The sequence below is a fragment of the Rhinoraja longicauda genome, chromosome 13 (assembly GCF_053455715.1).
Source record: "Rhinoraja longicauda isolate Sanriku21f chromosome 13, sRhiLon1.1, whole genome shotgun sequence".
Classification (NCBI taxonomy): Eukaryota; Metazoa; Chordata; class Chondrichthyes; order Rajiformes; family Arhynchobatidae; genus Rhinoraja; species Rhinoraja longicauda.
The window spans coordinates 31,767,622-31,784,390 of NC_135965.1; the positions used below are offsets into that span (position 1 = coordinate 31,767,622).

Below are 16,769 nucleotides of genomic sequence, written 5' to 3' on the forward strand. Positions count from 1 at the left end.
AGGTGAGATTAAATACTCTGGTTGTATTCTCATTGGAACATAGATGGCTGAGGTGGCTTTATGGAGGTTTACAAAATGATGTAGGGTATAGATAGGCTCAATAATCAGTATTTTACAGAGTGAAGATTATATCCAATGGGGCACTGGATGGACAGAATGCACACTATGATTTAGAGAAGACAGTCGTGGATGACTTTCTCTTTCATAGACAACAGGGAGACTCCTCTCTAATTATCCAGTTGCACTTGAAGATGGTCCCAATTACAGCAACTGGTATATCCTCTTCTTGGATGTGGGTGATGAGATAGTGGTTCGTGATAGAGTCTCTTTATTACCTGTAGAACCAGTTTTAGGATTTCAAATAGGGTACTGTCTGCTCCAGATAATTTGTTATTTTCGAATTGGGATATCAGCTACTTGTTCATCAGAAGAGCAAGACTAGCCCGACTAGTTTGTTGGAGGATGGAGTGAACAGCAAACACAGCCTCCTGTGTCTCAAACTTTTCCCCATAACCATCCTCAAAAACAATCTCCCCCACCATAAATATAGCTCCTTATATGTGAGAGGTTAGTTGATTCAATGTTGGAATTGACAGATATATAATCAGAATGGATCTGGACAGATTGACCTAAAGGTAGAATAACCAGATAAACCAGACATACTCTAATAAGTGTGAAGACGCATATAATGACTGATCCACCTTTTCTTGTTCTGAATTTACAAAGCTGGGACCTTGAAACATAGAAACATAGAAAATAGGTGCAGGAGTAGGCCATTCGGCCCTTCGAGCCTGCACCGCCATTCAATATGATCATGGCTGATCATCCAGCTCATTAACCTGTACCTGCCTTCTCTCCATACCCCCTGATCCCTTTAGCCACAAGGGCCACATCTAACTCCCTCTTAAATATAGCCAATGAACTGGCCTCAACTACCTTCTGTGGCAGAGAATTCCACAGACTCACCACTCTCTGTGTAAAGAAATGTTTTCTCATCTCGGTCCTAAAAGACTTCCCCCTTATCCTTAAGCTGTGACCCCTGGTTCTGGACTTCCCCAACATCGGGAACAATCTTCCCGCATCTAGCCTCTCCAACCCCTTAAGAATTTTATACGTTTCTATAAGCTCCACTCAGTCTTCTAAATTCCAGCGAGTATAAGCCTAGTCTATCCAGTCTTTCTTCATATGAAAGTCCTGCCATCCCAACAACCAATACAGATTGCCATTGCGCCTCTGGCTCAAATCAAACGAGACAGTGGATTTTTTTTTCAATAAGCCATATATAATAAGGCAATACCTGTTTGTGGAGATTGAGGCTATCGATTTCAGACAGCACCCATCCAACACTTCCGTCTCCGCCACACACAAGGATGCGAAATGTGTCAAACTTCTGGAATAATCGCAAACTGAAAATGAAAGCAGCATTTAAAATGAAATATTAGATCTTCTATGCCATTTGAAAACACATGTAGGAAATTACAAGATATAGAAACACAGAAAATAGATGCAGGAGTAGGCCATTCGACCCTTCGAGCCAGCACCGCCATTCAATATGATCATGGCTAATCATCCAAAATCAGTTTCCCGTTCCGGCTTTTACCCCATATCCCTTGATTCCCTTAACCCTAAGAGCTAAATCTAACTCTCTCTTGAAAACATGCTCAAGTTCATTTCATGTTCCTATTTTGTCTGCTTGTACCCCTTGGTCACTGTCTTCATTTTTTCCAACAATCCCTCAACTTAATTTGTTTTCATTCATCCACCTTTATTGTTCTAGCAGTGATGGCACACTCCAAAAAAGCAGTAAACTCTCAGAATGACATTGTGGTTAATCCTGGTGCCTTCCATCTCCAGGGAAGGATCGATTCTGATCTTGGTCTAGTCTGTAGTAGTTTCCATGTCTCTTTGACTACGTTCTCTTGCCACATGCTGAAGATTTCCTGATACACAGGCTAACTGCCCAGTGTAAATGGCCTAAATGTAGGTGGGTGGCAGGAAAAATGAGGTGCTGGGGGGGCAGAGAATGTGGAGGGGAGTTAATGGATTTGTATGAGAAAAAATAATTACTGTAGTCGGTCCAGACCCAGTGGGCTGAAGGACCCGTTTCTGTGCTGCATGACATGAATCCATGAAAACATCCCTGTACGTTTTCCTTTGCATATGACACAAAAGATGATAAGAGTGCAGGGATAGTCATCGACTACAGGTTGATATTGATCAATTGTTAAGATGGACAAAGGAATGAAAGAGGGAATTTAATCCTGACATATTTAAGATGCTGGGTTTTGAGAAGACTAATAAAGCTAGGACTTACACAATGAACGGTATGCCCTAGGGTGTACTGAGGAACAGAGGGAGTTTGGGTGTACAGAACCAAAAAACCCTTAAAGTGGACTTACAAGTAAATAAGGTGGTGAAGCAGGTATTTGGGACATTTAGTTGGCTAAAGGCATAGAATATAACAGCAGGGAGATTGTGGGAAAACTTTATAAAACATTGGTTAGGCCACAACTGGAATACTGTAGTCACTGTTGGTCATCATACTCTACCAATAATGTGATTGCATTGGAGAGGGTGCAGAGGGCATTCACCATGACATTTCACTTATGAAGGAAGGCTAGACAGGTTGGGTTTGCTCTCCCTGGAGCGGAGGAAGCCGAGGAGGGAAACATTAGAGATATGCACAATTATGAAAGGCATAAACAGGGTACATAACAGGGAACATTTCCTCACGGCAGATATATTGAAAACTAGAAAGCATATTTTTAGGATAAGGGGTCAGAGGTTCAGCGAGGATCTGAGGAATAACTTTTTTTCACGCTGAAGCAGGTACTTTCACAATATTTAAGTATCTGAATGAGCACTTAAATGACCTAGGCGCAGAAGTGCTCAAAAATGTAATTACAAAATCAATAATTGATGGTTGGTAAGGACAGATTGGGCCAATTTCTTTGTTGTATGGCTTTATAAGAATGGCATAACATTGAAAGTGTCCCAAAATCATCCACAAGAAACACTATCATCCCAATTTCCTGCTTAGTATTTTGTTTATTTGCCTTGTCAATCTTCTGTTTGAATACTTCCAGCTTACTTGTGACTCCATTTCTCAATTTTGAATTTAATAAATAATTTATATGTCACTGTTATTTAATTTGCTCTCGTCATCATTCCCTTTCTTCAACTTGAATCAAATCATAGTGTAGTTATTGCATTCAAGCATTTCTCTCCTTTTAGATCATCTCCTTGCTATGAATCATTATGAAGAAACATTATACATATTGTCCCCATCCTCAATGGAGTAGCAACTTAGTCACTAAGAAATAAATCAGCCATAAATGGATATCAAGGAATCAATATGCTACAACAGAAAGTTTTCACGTATCCAATATTTATAAATAATTGAACATCTCCAATCAAAATATTTGATACACCCATAATTCAAACTACTATAATTCCCAAACATACAATATCTACAATTTTAATATTGTAATTCTTGCATCTCAATAATAATTCATATATCTACAGGCCATCCTGGATTACAAACACCCCACTTATATACATCCGTACATATGAACGAACTCCCATAACATTATTAAACTCAGAAGTCTGACGTAGGTACACACGTTTGTTCCTATGAGGAGCAGAATTGGTTTCTTATCTCTTTCCATTTTTAGTAATCTGTCGTCCACACAGTTTAATGTGCTTTTGATGCCATTCATTACAAAACTGTAGAGGTTTGGTTACCGTATTAAGTATTTTTAGGTATTTTCGAACCTATGGACAAAATTGATTTATGGATGCCTGTAAAAATGGAACCCTTTCGTTACCCAGGGATGGCCTGTACGGCTATGTTTTGGCTCCTCAAACATGTTCTAAGCGGAACAATTAACACCATGGGTCTGATGGTTTAAGGTCATTTCTTCCCACAGGCCATCAAGACTGTCAACTTTTATAACTCCAGAGACTACATTTTTGTCTACACTATAGTAACTTATTAACTTTATTTATATGCCGTAACTGTAATTCTTTTTTGTGCACAATCCGCAGGCATTGCCACTTTCATTTCACTGCACATCGTGTATGTGTATGTGACAAATAAACTTGACTTGACTTGTTGGATATAGATTCAGCAAAAACACCCCAGTTTGTCACCATGGCCTTGATTTAAATAAGGGACTAAGGCAGCGAGGACAGCAAGGGAAACAAGAGTATCACACAGTAAGGATCAATTCAGTCATGATCTGATATCCATTCATGAAGACTTTAATGCAAAATTCACTGGATGGTAATGAGAAATAGGAAGTTTAAATGATCTTTCCCTTCCTAAACCAAAAGCCAACATACATCATTGCCCACCACCCATCTTCCCTATCACCCTACTCTATCCTCCACCATTCCAATCTATTTGACAGCAATTCTGCTTTTGTTCTAATAAAATGCACCTTTCAATTCAACCAAATAACAAGAGAGAAAGCTGGAAATATTCTGTAAGATAGGCATATATAGGTGGGGCAAGAAAAAGATTTGACATTTTATGTCAAGGATTTTTCAACAGAACTGGAAAAGTGTGGAAACATGCATTTTTTTTCAAAGTTGTAGAGAGGGGAAGGTTGAGAGAAGAAACATAATGTCTTTAATTGGGTGCAGAAAAGAGTTATCAAGTAAATAATCACTTTAAAAATTGGTAGTTGGAACAAAATGATACAGAGGCAAACCAAAATGGTAAATGGACACAGGAAGGACCGGCCACATCTGTGGGTGTAAAACAAAGGTTGATCTTACATTATTAAGCGTAATATTAAGTTCTGAGGGTTGAAGTTGGAAGAAGAGGTGCTGTTTCAGTGGGGATTGTTTCTCCAGCTTTCCACGAGATCTTATAATCCCCACTTTTATATTGAGTTTAACAATTGCAGATAAATCCCTTTTTCTGGCGAATACCCTTCTGTGCTAATTTGTTGTCTTTCAATTTGTCTCTATTATTTTGTTCCATCAGCTAGTTTACCTGCAATGTATCACATACTTTCCCTCAGTTCTCTCTACCTCCCTTTCCACAACTCGAAACATGCTTTTCCTCTCACCTTTCTAGCTCTGACAAAGGATCCTGACTCTAAACATTAACTTTGTTTCTCTCCCCACTGATGTTCTTTGTCAGCATTTCGCTTTTGTTTCAGATTTCTAGCATCTGTGTTTTTTTGCTCGAAAATGAGATGATACCTATTAAATATGAACTGCAAAGATATGCGCACTGAGGAAACTTGAAGCACCTCCTACCCAAGATGTGGGCCTCCATTCATCAAGTCAAACACCTGAGCCGGGTTCAGTAACTGCTTGAATCTCCTCAAAAACTTCACCCCTTGATTATCTCCACTCTTCGAATTCACAAAGACCAGCAGCGGACTCGTACAGGATGGTGGGCATGTCGCTTTCCAAAATCCTAGAGAACAATATTGTGAACAGAATGTTACTGAATTAGTTGTGCTCTCGGTTACTCACTCAAAGAGGCGCTTTTAGCATTTACATGACCATAACCCTTCAACCTTCTCCACTATGATATCCCTATTTTTGACCCCATTCCATCCCTGTCGTTCTAGTTCCTAATATCTCTTGCACTGTCTAACTTGTAACTGGATTACTGTTACTTTTTCCACCTTGTTAAGCTAGATGTTATTGTTAATAAGTGTAGCACGGAGGGCAGGTATGTATTTGTCATCCGAGCAGATACCAGTTGACAGCAAAAGCTGGAATTTACAAGACTGGAAGAGTTATGGGTTGACACAGCATCCTTAAGCATAGTTATGGTGCCATATTTTACAAGCCGTCCCCTCTCGCCCATGCAAAGCTATTCAGATACTCTCCCAGGTCTTCTAACAGACACTCATACATTTTATTGCAGTATCTGCAAATGCCTGCAGACTCAGCCATTCGCACTCTCACAGTCACTCACAAACTCTTGTGCACTGTCTCCAAATAATTGCTGTCAACCACGCTCGATCTTTTTCCAGACTCACTTACAATCACACCCTCAACTGCTCAAACCTATCAACAAACTATCCTAAACTCTTTAAGAGTTATTTACTCCCATAAGACAACAGTCAGCTATAAACTCTCTTTCATGCAGTCCAACAACAGTTTTGCTTAGCTTCACAAGGTCTTTCTAACTTGCACTCAAATATGTCATTCATTGCTATAATCACAAATAACCTCAACCATGCACTGTTCCAGGAAACCTTATATTTCTCAATACGTCTTATATTGATTTTATGCTGGTTATTAGCTCTAGTTAGCACTATGCATATAGACAATCGGCTCTTTGAACCGCAACTAGAAATAAGGTCTACAACTCACCATCAGAGTCTATACTGTTGAGTGCAGTTGGAGGAATAACAGAAACTTTACATTGCCCCAAAGGACATTTGATGGAAAGCATGTCTTTACAAGCTGTGTGCACCTGGAGATAATGAATATTACATGGAAATTAGCAATCAGAGCTCCACACGGGTGGAGTGTATATGAACACACGAGAAGTAAATAGAACACTGATTTAGAGATACAGAATTGAAACAGGGGCTTCAGGTCACAGAGTCCATGCCGACTATCTATCACCCGTTGACACTGGTTCTACGTTATTCCACTTCCTCACTCCCTACATATCAGGGACAATTTGTCGAGGCCAATTAACCTACAAACCCGCACATCTTTTGGATGTGGAAAGAAACCGGAGGATCCAGAGGATCGCAGGAAGAACACGCAAACTCCAGACAGACAGCACCCGAGGTCACGACCGAACTCGGGGTTCTGGTGCTGCGAGGCGGCTCTACCAGCTGCACCGCTGTGCCACCTGAAAACTTTCTCATAAAGTGTGCTTTACTCTGCAAACGTAAGGGAGAACATTCCAAATGAGTGCACACAATTGCCTCCTGTAAAATTCCAATTTAACCGGGATGATGTCTTAATTCATTTTCTCTGTATACCGAGGCAACCGACACGTTAATTCAACAGCCTAAATACTTTTAAAATTTCAAATACACCTGGTTAATTTGAAATAAACTACAAGGTGTCAATATGTACATCATTTCTTATTGATTGATATTGATTATGTAATTCATCAAGGCTAAATTAACTTCTAACTAAGACTTGAACAGTTGGGACTATAGTAAGACACATTTGGGGTCGGGAGACAAGGAGCCGGGAGGGCCAGTAGAGCAAAGATAGCAATTGGTGAGCTGGCATAAGAAAGGGCAATGAGACAGAATTCAACGCAAATGGAAGCTAAGTTTATGAAGACAGCTGGTTGGATTATGAGAAATTTATGTAGATAGGGAGCAGAGGTAAGAGGGGAAAACTAATTTCTATCAGACAAATGGCAAATGAAATGTTCACAGATTAAAAATAAAAATCCTATTTTTATCTCTTCAATTTGTTAGGCTTTAAAATATAAAGCATCTACTGGGCTCACTTAAATCCAAGTGTAAGAAATCAACAGGAAATTTAATTCATTGCAAAGGTATTAGGACCTTGCTCTGATTTACAACATCGTAAAATTACTTATACTCACCATCGCCTTACACCACAGGCAGCGCCAATCCTGCAGGCGCAACACACTACCACACGTCTTGTCACAGACAGTACATTTTGCACTGACAGGCAAGTTACCTTCTAACCACTGGTGTGGCATTGAAACCTAAATAAAAAAGAATCAGGATACAAAATAACCACCAATAACAGCTATATTAGCAAAAATAGAACACAAATCAAACTAAACTCGATGACATGCCGATTTTTCAATGTAAATGAACAGTTCCTGAATTATAGTCATATTATGGAACCTGCAATGTTCTCAGCTACGCTTCAAATCTTGGAATGGGATTTGAAATGTTTAGCATCATAAGATTCTGTTTCGTGTTTATATTATTTACAGTAATCTTGATGAGTCTTTGGTTGTGTTTCTTTTTTCCAGGATATCCTGGATGGTATATTGAGCTTTCTTAACAATAACAAATAACAATTATTCAACCTGCCATTTGCTTCTTCTCATTCATAGAATCACTAGTATACTTTATAAAGAGCCCCAAAGAACTTCCCATTTTCCTAAAATTGTAACTGTTAAGAAACTGGCACAGATCCGAGTGAAAGAAATCAGTAAACAGTTCAGCCGAGTTAGCTTTGACACGAGCAAAGACTACACAGTCTCAGCTGTGTGCCAGGATCAGCACTCACCCTAGCAAAAGGAACTAACTTAGCTAAAGGGACTGGCACAGACTCCAGCTAAAGGGACTAGCACACAACTGGGCTAAATGACTAGCATATATCCCGGCTAATGGACCAACACAGTTACCCACTAAATGACTAGCATACACCATGGCTCAAAAGGACCAGCACAGACCCAGGCTAAAAGGACCGGCACACATTCAGGCTAACAGGACCACCACAGACACAAGCACAAAAATAATAAATCACTGCAGACCCAGGTTTAAAAAAATTACTGCAGACACAAGCTAAAAGGACTACCACGGACCCAGGCTTAAAAGAATATCACAAAACCAGTTAGGAGAACTACAACGGACCACGATTAAAAGGACCAGCACAGTTACCGGCCAAAGAACCGGCACAGACTGAGCCAATGAACCAGCAAAGACACCAATTGATTTTCAGCATTTATCCTAGTTAAAGTACACAGCATCAATGCAGGAAGAAGCTGCCAGCATCATAGAACTAATTCAGACAACCTAAAAGATGCTTAGATTCCTGCATAAGGGACCAGTTAAGAGCCCAACTATGAACTCAACTAAATGCTACAGAATTGTTGACACAAAAGGGCCAGCAGAAATCCCAGCATCTTAGGACCAGTACCAATCTCTGCAGAAACTATTTTTGATTTTTTGTGCAAGAGTTCAGCACGGATCCCAGCTAAAAGACTCGTAGAGATCTCAACTAAAAGATGCAATTAAGTGTACAAACACTGAAGTAATGTGAACCAGTGCAGCTCTCAAAATAAAGGCGTCAAGTCTATGCAGCAAATGCAGCGATGAAAATGAATGGATATTGTGAAAAGGTTTACGTGGTGCTTTGTACAGTGGTGAGCAAGTAAGCAGAACAAACCCCAGCATAGATGACTGGGCATGTGGCCAGAAATGGCTTCACTGCCTCAACTCTTCACTCAGCTACAGCAATGAAATTAAATGAAAGTGAAAAACTTCAATGTACGTAGGTGAGCAAGTAAGCTAATATGGAAGCAAAGGATGAAACATATCACCAGCTCATAATTGCAACATTGGCAAAGACTTCCTCTGGCACTGTCAAAAAAACTAAATGAAGGGAACAGAGAAATAATTCAATCCTTGCAAAAGCATCAATGTAAATTAATATCCTCCTTAGTTCAATTGAAGCATCTGTGCGAGATCCTGTCAATATAAATGCCATTGAGAACACTGGGGGATATAATCTAGGCTGACATATCAGTGCCATAGTGATGAAGTGCTGCATTGTGAGAGGTGTTATTATTTAGATAAATTTTAAACAGAAAAGCTGCTTGTTCGGTTTGATGTAAAAAAAAGCACAACTTGAAGAATAATTTGGGAATGCTCCTGATGTTCCGGAAAATATTTATCCCTCAATCCAGTTTGCTATAAACAATCGGGCCATTTACACCATTGCTTATGTTACAACAATGACTCTACTACTAAAGTATTTACTTGATCTTCAAGGGCTTTAAAATAGTTTGAGACTGTGAGAGAAGATAGTTCATTTTTTTCTTCTGTCACAAACATCTCATTAAACTAGAAAAAAAGGTTTGCCTTCACCAAGCTCTACCAATGGGTGGAGCCCCAATATTCAAAACTCAGATATTGGGATTTTCAAAGAGAGTTCAAGCTTTAAACTTTTAGACTTTAGAGGTACAGTGCGGAAACAGGCCCTTTGGCCCACTGGGTCTGTGCCAACCAGCATTCACCCTGTACATTAGCACTGTCCTACACACTAGGGACAATTTACAATTTTTACCGAAGCCTATTAACCTACAAGCTTGTACGTCTTTGGAGTAAGGGAGGAAACTGGAGCTCCCAGTGAAAACCCACGCGATCACAGGGAGAACGTACAAACTCCGTACAGACAACAGCTGTAGTCAGGATCAAACCTGTGTCCCTGGTGCTGTAAGGCAGCGACTCTACCACTGTGCCACCCAAGTTCTGCAGCTGTCCAACACATTATTATTTTTATAAACCATCAGCTATCAGGCATGAATTCTCACTGGAAACCACTTGAAGTACTTTGTTCTGCTTCATAAGCTATCACAGCCCAGTCCCATCTTTCAAAGTAACTGCTTGTTGTATATTGCTGTGCTCTTTCCACCAGCAACTGCTCAGCACCCAGTGCCATATTCTTTTGGTAATCATTTGCTGTCCTGGTCTACATTCTTCATGGTAAACATTTAGGGTAATCTTGATAATCTTTTACAAGTTTGATGTAAATAATTTAATGCAACATTTTAAATTCAATCCTAATTGGTCTGGACTCCAACTATAAAAGGATCTGAACGCTCAATATCAACATCACAATCATGTTAAATCATTCAAAAGCAGTGAATGATTTCCAGACTTTGATCAGCATTTGCTCAGTTTTTCATTTTATCAGCATTTCCTTGACTCCCATTCACAACATACCCCATCTTCATCTTCAATTATATCTTTGGCAATTGAGGCCAGCGTTGTCCACTTGCAGTTGTTGGTGGCTCTCACAGCACAGCGTTTGTGAGCTTTGAACTTACATACTGTGAACCAGAAAGGAAAGGACACATGTGAGAGTAAGAGAGAGCGAGAGAGAGTGAGAGAATCATCATCAGCTATTCTGTATGTACGCGTGTGTGTTACGTTTGTGTGAGTATGTGTATGTTGGATAGCCACAAGGACAAGTACTAATGTTTTCATGGAGCGATGGGAGAAAAGGCTATGAAAGGGGACTTCCCATGCACTAAATGCAAGTTCTCAAAACCCAAAGCCAAGCACGTACTAATCCATTCCCATAAGGACGTTCAAGGCGGAAGTGTCTTATTGTCATTAACTAAGCTTGTAGGGGTCACTGTTGGGTAAGATATGATGGTCCCTTCGGTATAACTTGCTATCATTTGGGCAGTTGGAGGTTAAGTCTCTGAATCGGGACAGCAGTCACTCTATGCAGATTAGGCTGTATCTGTGTACAGAGAAACAAAGCTAACCTTTTAGATCAAAAGTCTTTAATTAGAACTGTGAAAGTGAGAAACAAAACTAAAAGTTGTAGGGGGGTGGGGGGGATGGATGGATAGGACAAAGGAAATATGTCCAATAGGATAAGGACACGGTTGGCAAGGTGATTTTGCTCTTCACAGTCAAGTGGTTGATGGAGGGCAATTAGAGGGAAAAAGAATGCAAACAAGATTTAGGATCTTCCACTTAAAGCTTTAACTCTGTGTCTTTTTCCACAGATCTTGCATGATGCTAAGTATTTCTGGCATTTTTTTTTTCATATGCAGCATCTGAATGTTTTTGATTTTCAAAAGCTTTGGAAATGCCTTGTTTAAAGCCTTTGAACCACTGGGATCCAAGTTGTCCATTTAACCTTACAGAGTGAACCTGTCGCTTATCACAGGATCCCATGTGATTTTTTTGGCACAATGGCATTATTGAGGCCTCAGGCACCAAGGGTTACATTATAAAGATTTAATGTTTGAAGACATTTTGCAGACTGAAATTTTACACTACTAAATGCACAAGGCTCATTATCAGGAACTCGTTCTGAGAGTCATACTTTGACAACTACTTTGGGGTTTGGTTAATTCTAGAGTTTATTTTTCTCAAATGTAAGTATTAAGTATTGTTAATTATATAAAATGGTCAAATTGGTCACATTATCGGCACAATGCAGAAAAGGATTAACAAACACAACATGAAAATCGATACTGACTGACTTTGGTCATTAATAAGTGCAGCGATTTAAAAAAATTAAAAATGAAGGGCATTCTTTATAGTTTATTTTCAAAATAATCAAACTCTCCTTATGAAGATGCATGGCACATCAACAGCCAATTCCATACAATGAGGGTAAATTACCTCACATTTTATAAATCAATAAAGCATCTCTCCTAATGAGGGGAAATCTGCCAAGATCTGCAGATAAAAAGCACATTCTTTCAATTAGAAAGAATATAACCAATACGCTCCAGATCAACATTCTATTCCTCCTTGTGGGATGAACTGCAAATATCCTGCGTGCAAAGTATTGCACAAAACCAAAGCTCACCAATATAATGAAATTATACCTACTCGATCTTTTTCTTTTTGCAGTAATTAAAATGTATAGCAACTTTGATTGTCCTCAATAGGACTGGTGGCACAAGGAGAGTGCTGAAAATAGCACATTTAGAATTGTTAACAGGATAAGCTGGGGCATGAAGAGGACTGAAACAGGAAAGGGTGGTGTTGTTAACAAGACACATTAAAAGTAGTATAACCATTAGACCTCATATCAGCAAGATAGACTTAGTGAGAATGAATGAACTGAGACATCATTCTTATATCATCCGCTTACCTTCACAGGACAATCCATGAGATGTGACACCAGACAGAGCTTCTCGGCAGACGTTGCAATAAGTAGGCCGTGCGTGCGAACAAGCGTACCAGTTGTGCATTCCTGAGAAATGGTCCATACTGTATTGGGTTGACTGCTCAGAGAAAAAAAGTATACAAAATATTTAGCAGATTTTACAAAATAACTTCTTGCCGTTCCGGTCACTCTGTTGGATTCAATTAAGGCAAAAAGAATCGTGGATTTTGTAGGAGCAGTTATCAAACAATGGAAAATGTGCTCAGTTGTATGCCATTTTGGAAATCATTTCAATGTAAAGTCAGCATTTCTTAACTGCCAGTTTATGTATAGTTTGACCTAAATTATCTGGTGATGGCCATAGTTCGTTTGCAGCACATGAGGAAAATGCAGAAGCACCATTTAGTTCTTTACTCCAAAGCTGTGAATGTAACCACAGTTCTGAAATATACTGGTTAAATGAATCACAATGCAATTTTGTACAGGTTCATCATCTCAACTGCATAACTTAATGATAGTTAATTCCTCAATTAGGATTTGAATGTCTAAACTGGTGTCCAAAGGAATCAACTGCTTATTGTAGCTTGTGGGCAGATTGGGATAGTGAGAGTAGATGTGATGAATCGTAGAATGTGGTCAAATTTTTATCAGAACTCAACTACTATGTTTAAGAGATTTCAATGAACTTACTGCAAACAGGCTTTTTAAAATGTATTCTTCTGTCGGATTCAATCATTTCACTCGATTAAATAAAGATTAGACAGAAACTGGCAAAATAGTCTCTTGTGAGCTTACTATGCTTACACAATAGATAAGGTAAGTAAAACAGGAAAGGGGTAATTATGAGCAACATCATGAGCGCATTTACCGTGACAGAGTACAGTTCTCAAAAATTGACACGTCATGCAGTCAATTAGAAGAAGACATATTTAACTGCTTATTTAACTGCGTTCTGAGTTTCAAATGGTGCCTCACCTTGCAGAGTGAGAAACTTAACATTCATAAGTAGATCAAGAAAATCATGGAAAAAGCCACAACTAATGACCTATATGGAAATTAATCAAGCACAACAACGCAGGCTGGAAATTCTACCCAGAAATTTTGAGAAATTAAGTGTCAGTGGTGGATAATGGAATAGCATTTGAGAACAAAAGATGGAAAATAGCTAATTAAACAAATTGTCATCATGCCAATCCCAGACCTGTCAGAAATGAAAGGCAGAAGATCCAGCAAAAGGAAATGAGATGGTAAACATCACAGAGATCTGCCTGCACTCCAGGCAAAGGTGAGCGCCCAACAAAATAGAATGTGATTTTAGAAAGAAGCAAACAAAAAAAAACACAAGTTGTGATGGGGAGGGTGGGGGAAGTGTGCAACCACTATTGAAATACATTTTTCGGATGACTGGAAGCATTCTAACTGGATGTAATCAGACAGGTAGAATTGAGGAAGGAAAAGAACAAAATGTTGGAAAGAGATGTAGCGGATATCCTTGTGATTATATTGCATTGGGATTTATACACTGAAGGAGGCTTCCAGACTAAAACAATTGTGGCAGTAATAGACTTTAAGCTCTGCACGGACAGGAAGGAGCAATCTCTTTATCCAGAAATTGGTTAGCATACAGAAACTTGCTACTACAAGGAATAGCTGCATCTCATAACAGAGAGGAACTTAAAAGAAAAGCTGGATGAAAGGAGTAGAAGGATATGTTGAAGACGTTTGATAAAGAAGGGTGGGAAGAATCCAATGTGGTGCACTGGCATGGACCTCTTGAGTTGAATGGCCAATTTCTGTTTTGTAAATACATTGTAGCATTAGACAAGGAGAAGAGAGCACTTTTATTAAATAATTTAAATTGAACTGCATAGGAAGCAACATCATCATCATCATCATCATATATATACAGTCGGAAACAGGCCTTTTCGGCCCTCCAAGTCCGTGCCGCCCAGTGATCCCCGTACATTAACACTATCCTACACCCACTAGGGACAATTTTTACATTTACATTTACCCAGCCAATTAACCTACATACCTGTACGTCTTTGGAGTATGGGAGGAAACCGAAGATCTCGGAGAAAACCCACGCAGGTCACGGGGAGAACGTACAAACTCCTTACAGTGACAAATAAAATGCAACACTGGGTTGATAATTATAAAAGGAGGAGGAGGAGGTGCATTCAGAAGTAGGACAACAGTAGGGCATAAATTCCAAGATGGAATTTCTAAATTACCATTATGTTTAGATGTGCCACACAGTAACAGAAAATCAGGAAATCTGGAAATGTGACAGGTAAAATAGGATTACAATAAAGGCAAAAGTGCTGACAAGTGAAACAAATGTATTTGAAAAAACCCCAGAAAAGTATAAATTTATTACATATAACCTCCCCAAAACCTGCTATGTAATATCCATGAATTAGAAGGCAGTCAAGATGACCTTTATTCAAAAATGAGATAAATCAACTAACTATTGGTCAACTAATTTAGACTCAAGATTGAGAAAAAAAACACCAGGCTTCGTTGCTAGGGAAGTGAGCAATGGTAAGGATGGAATTTAGTTGAGAAGATCAGCTTGGTTCTGTTAATCAGACCTGGATTTTCATTTGGAAAACAATTTTCCTAACAGAAGCAACAATCTTTGGGACTTCAGAACTTGTCAAATCTACCTCTCAATCTCAAACCTTTTTTACTTTTGGTCAACCATCTCACTGTTATCCCATCTCATATCCTCCACATGTAAACATTTTATTCTTGGTGCTTTACTAATATTAATGTTCATGGAAACTTTACATGTGCACTTATTAGTTCACACTGGGATTTCAATTTGCTCAATGCTTCTTTTCATGCCTAGCTCCACATATGGCAAATAGTCACCTGGAGAAATTATTGGAGGATCTGCATCCCAGCCTCAGACAATACATTAATGGTGGGTGAGGAGAAAAAGATAAACATTGATTGCAGCATGTTCTGGGAAAGCTATCTACCTCAGGCAGCTGGAAAGGATAAGAAAAAGAAGGTCCTTTAAAAATGAGAGCAAAGATTACAAGTATTTTAAAGAATATGGGGCAAAGCATCACAAACATCCCGGTTGTTTAGTTTCCAATAGAAATACCTGTGCAATTAAAAAAAACACTATTTACACAACATATAGATTAAATACCTTGAAATAAAACAGTCCCCATAAATAGTTCTTGAATGGATGCGCTAACCACTCTTATGTTTACAACATAAAAAAACAGCTATTTACCTTTGACATCAAAGATTCAACTGCCTTAACTGAGTCCTAGCACTTATGGTAGAGGCTGGGTCGTTTTAATTTACTACACATTTAAATGCAGTGCATAGAACTACGGTTCAGGAAAGTTGTGGCAACAAATTTAATAAATCTTTAAATAGCTTCTCTTTTATGTGTGCACAGCATTGACTATCATAAAAACCAATATGTTCACAAACATCCTACCAGGAAGGCCAAGTGCCATCTATATCTGATTTCACCAATATGTATTGCTAACAATGCAAATTCTTACTACCCAGCAAACAGTTTCAAAGCAGTTAGGTGATAAATAACATTGCCTTTCTAATGCCAGCTAATTTCAGAAACAAATAATAAAAATATAGTGTTGTTAATTCAGAATCATCATTCTAGGAAATGGAAGATACAATAGACTGCCAATACAAATGACATTTAGGAGTGAATAGAGGATGCAATGATGCCTGGTTACAGAAAACACTTTTCTATATAGAGCAATCTATTTTCCTGTTTTCCTGAAATGTTTGAAGGCTTTCACAGAAATCAGGTATTAAAATCCATAACACTGTTTAAATTCTTCTTTAAGATTTGAAACCTTTCAGCTTACCTCTCCTCTCCTGTAACTGCCCAGTACTCAGTAGGTAACTCACATGCAAATTACTGATTCACATACGTAAATGCCTGAAGGTGTTGAAACTGCCAGGCTTTGAGCTATCTCACCTCAAAGTGATCCCTGTTTTGGATCATTTTCATTGCTGCAATCCAGTCTTCCATTTCCTTACGGTTTTCAGCACACAAAATTAACTTTCGGAAAGGAGTAATTATCTGCAAAAGCAAACGGGACATTTCAATTCTCTGGGGGGTGATATTTGGTATTAGTGCAAAAACTGGCTAAAAACTGTAAAAGATAAATAACATTCAAGTTTTGTCTGTAATGCAATTG

The 16,769-nt window shown here is 38.8% G+C and overlaps 1 protein-coding gene across 5 annotated transcripts in view; it reads right to left on the reverse strand.

Annotated features, from left to right (window-relative positions):
• The window catches only part of dgkd (diacylglycerol kinase delta), a 121,726-nt gene that overhangs the window by 40,188 nt on the left and 64,769 nt on the right, over positions 1 to 16,769 (reverse strand). For 4 of the 5 annotated variants that reach the window (XM_078410736.1, XM_078410734.1, XM_078410735.1 and 1 more), the window contains exons 4-10: positions 16,547 to 16,651; positions 12,559 to 12,691; positions 10,659 to 10,765; positions 7,556 to 7,681; positions 6,346 to 6,448; positions 5,272 to 5,434; positions 1,298 to 1,406 (exon numbers count right to left, since the gene is read on the reverse strand). In XM_078410736.1, coding sequence (XP_078266862.1) covers positions 1,298 to 1,406; positions 5,272 to 5,434; positions 6,346 to 6,448; positions 7,556 to 7,681; positions 10,659 to 10,765; positions 12,559 to 12,691; positions 16,547 to 16,651 — 846 coding nt within the window. Of the gene's footprint in view, positions 1 to 1,297; positions 1,407 to 5,271; positions 5,435 to 6,345; positions 6,449 to 7,555; positions 7,682 to 10,658; positions 10,766 to 12,558; positions 12,692 to 15,450; positions 15,510 to 16,546; positions 16,652 to 16,769 lie in introns of those variants that run through there. The other variant, XM_078410738.1, reaches the window with a different exon arrangement.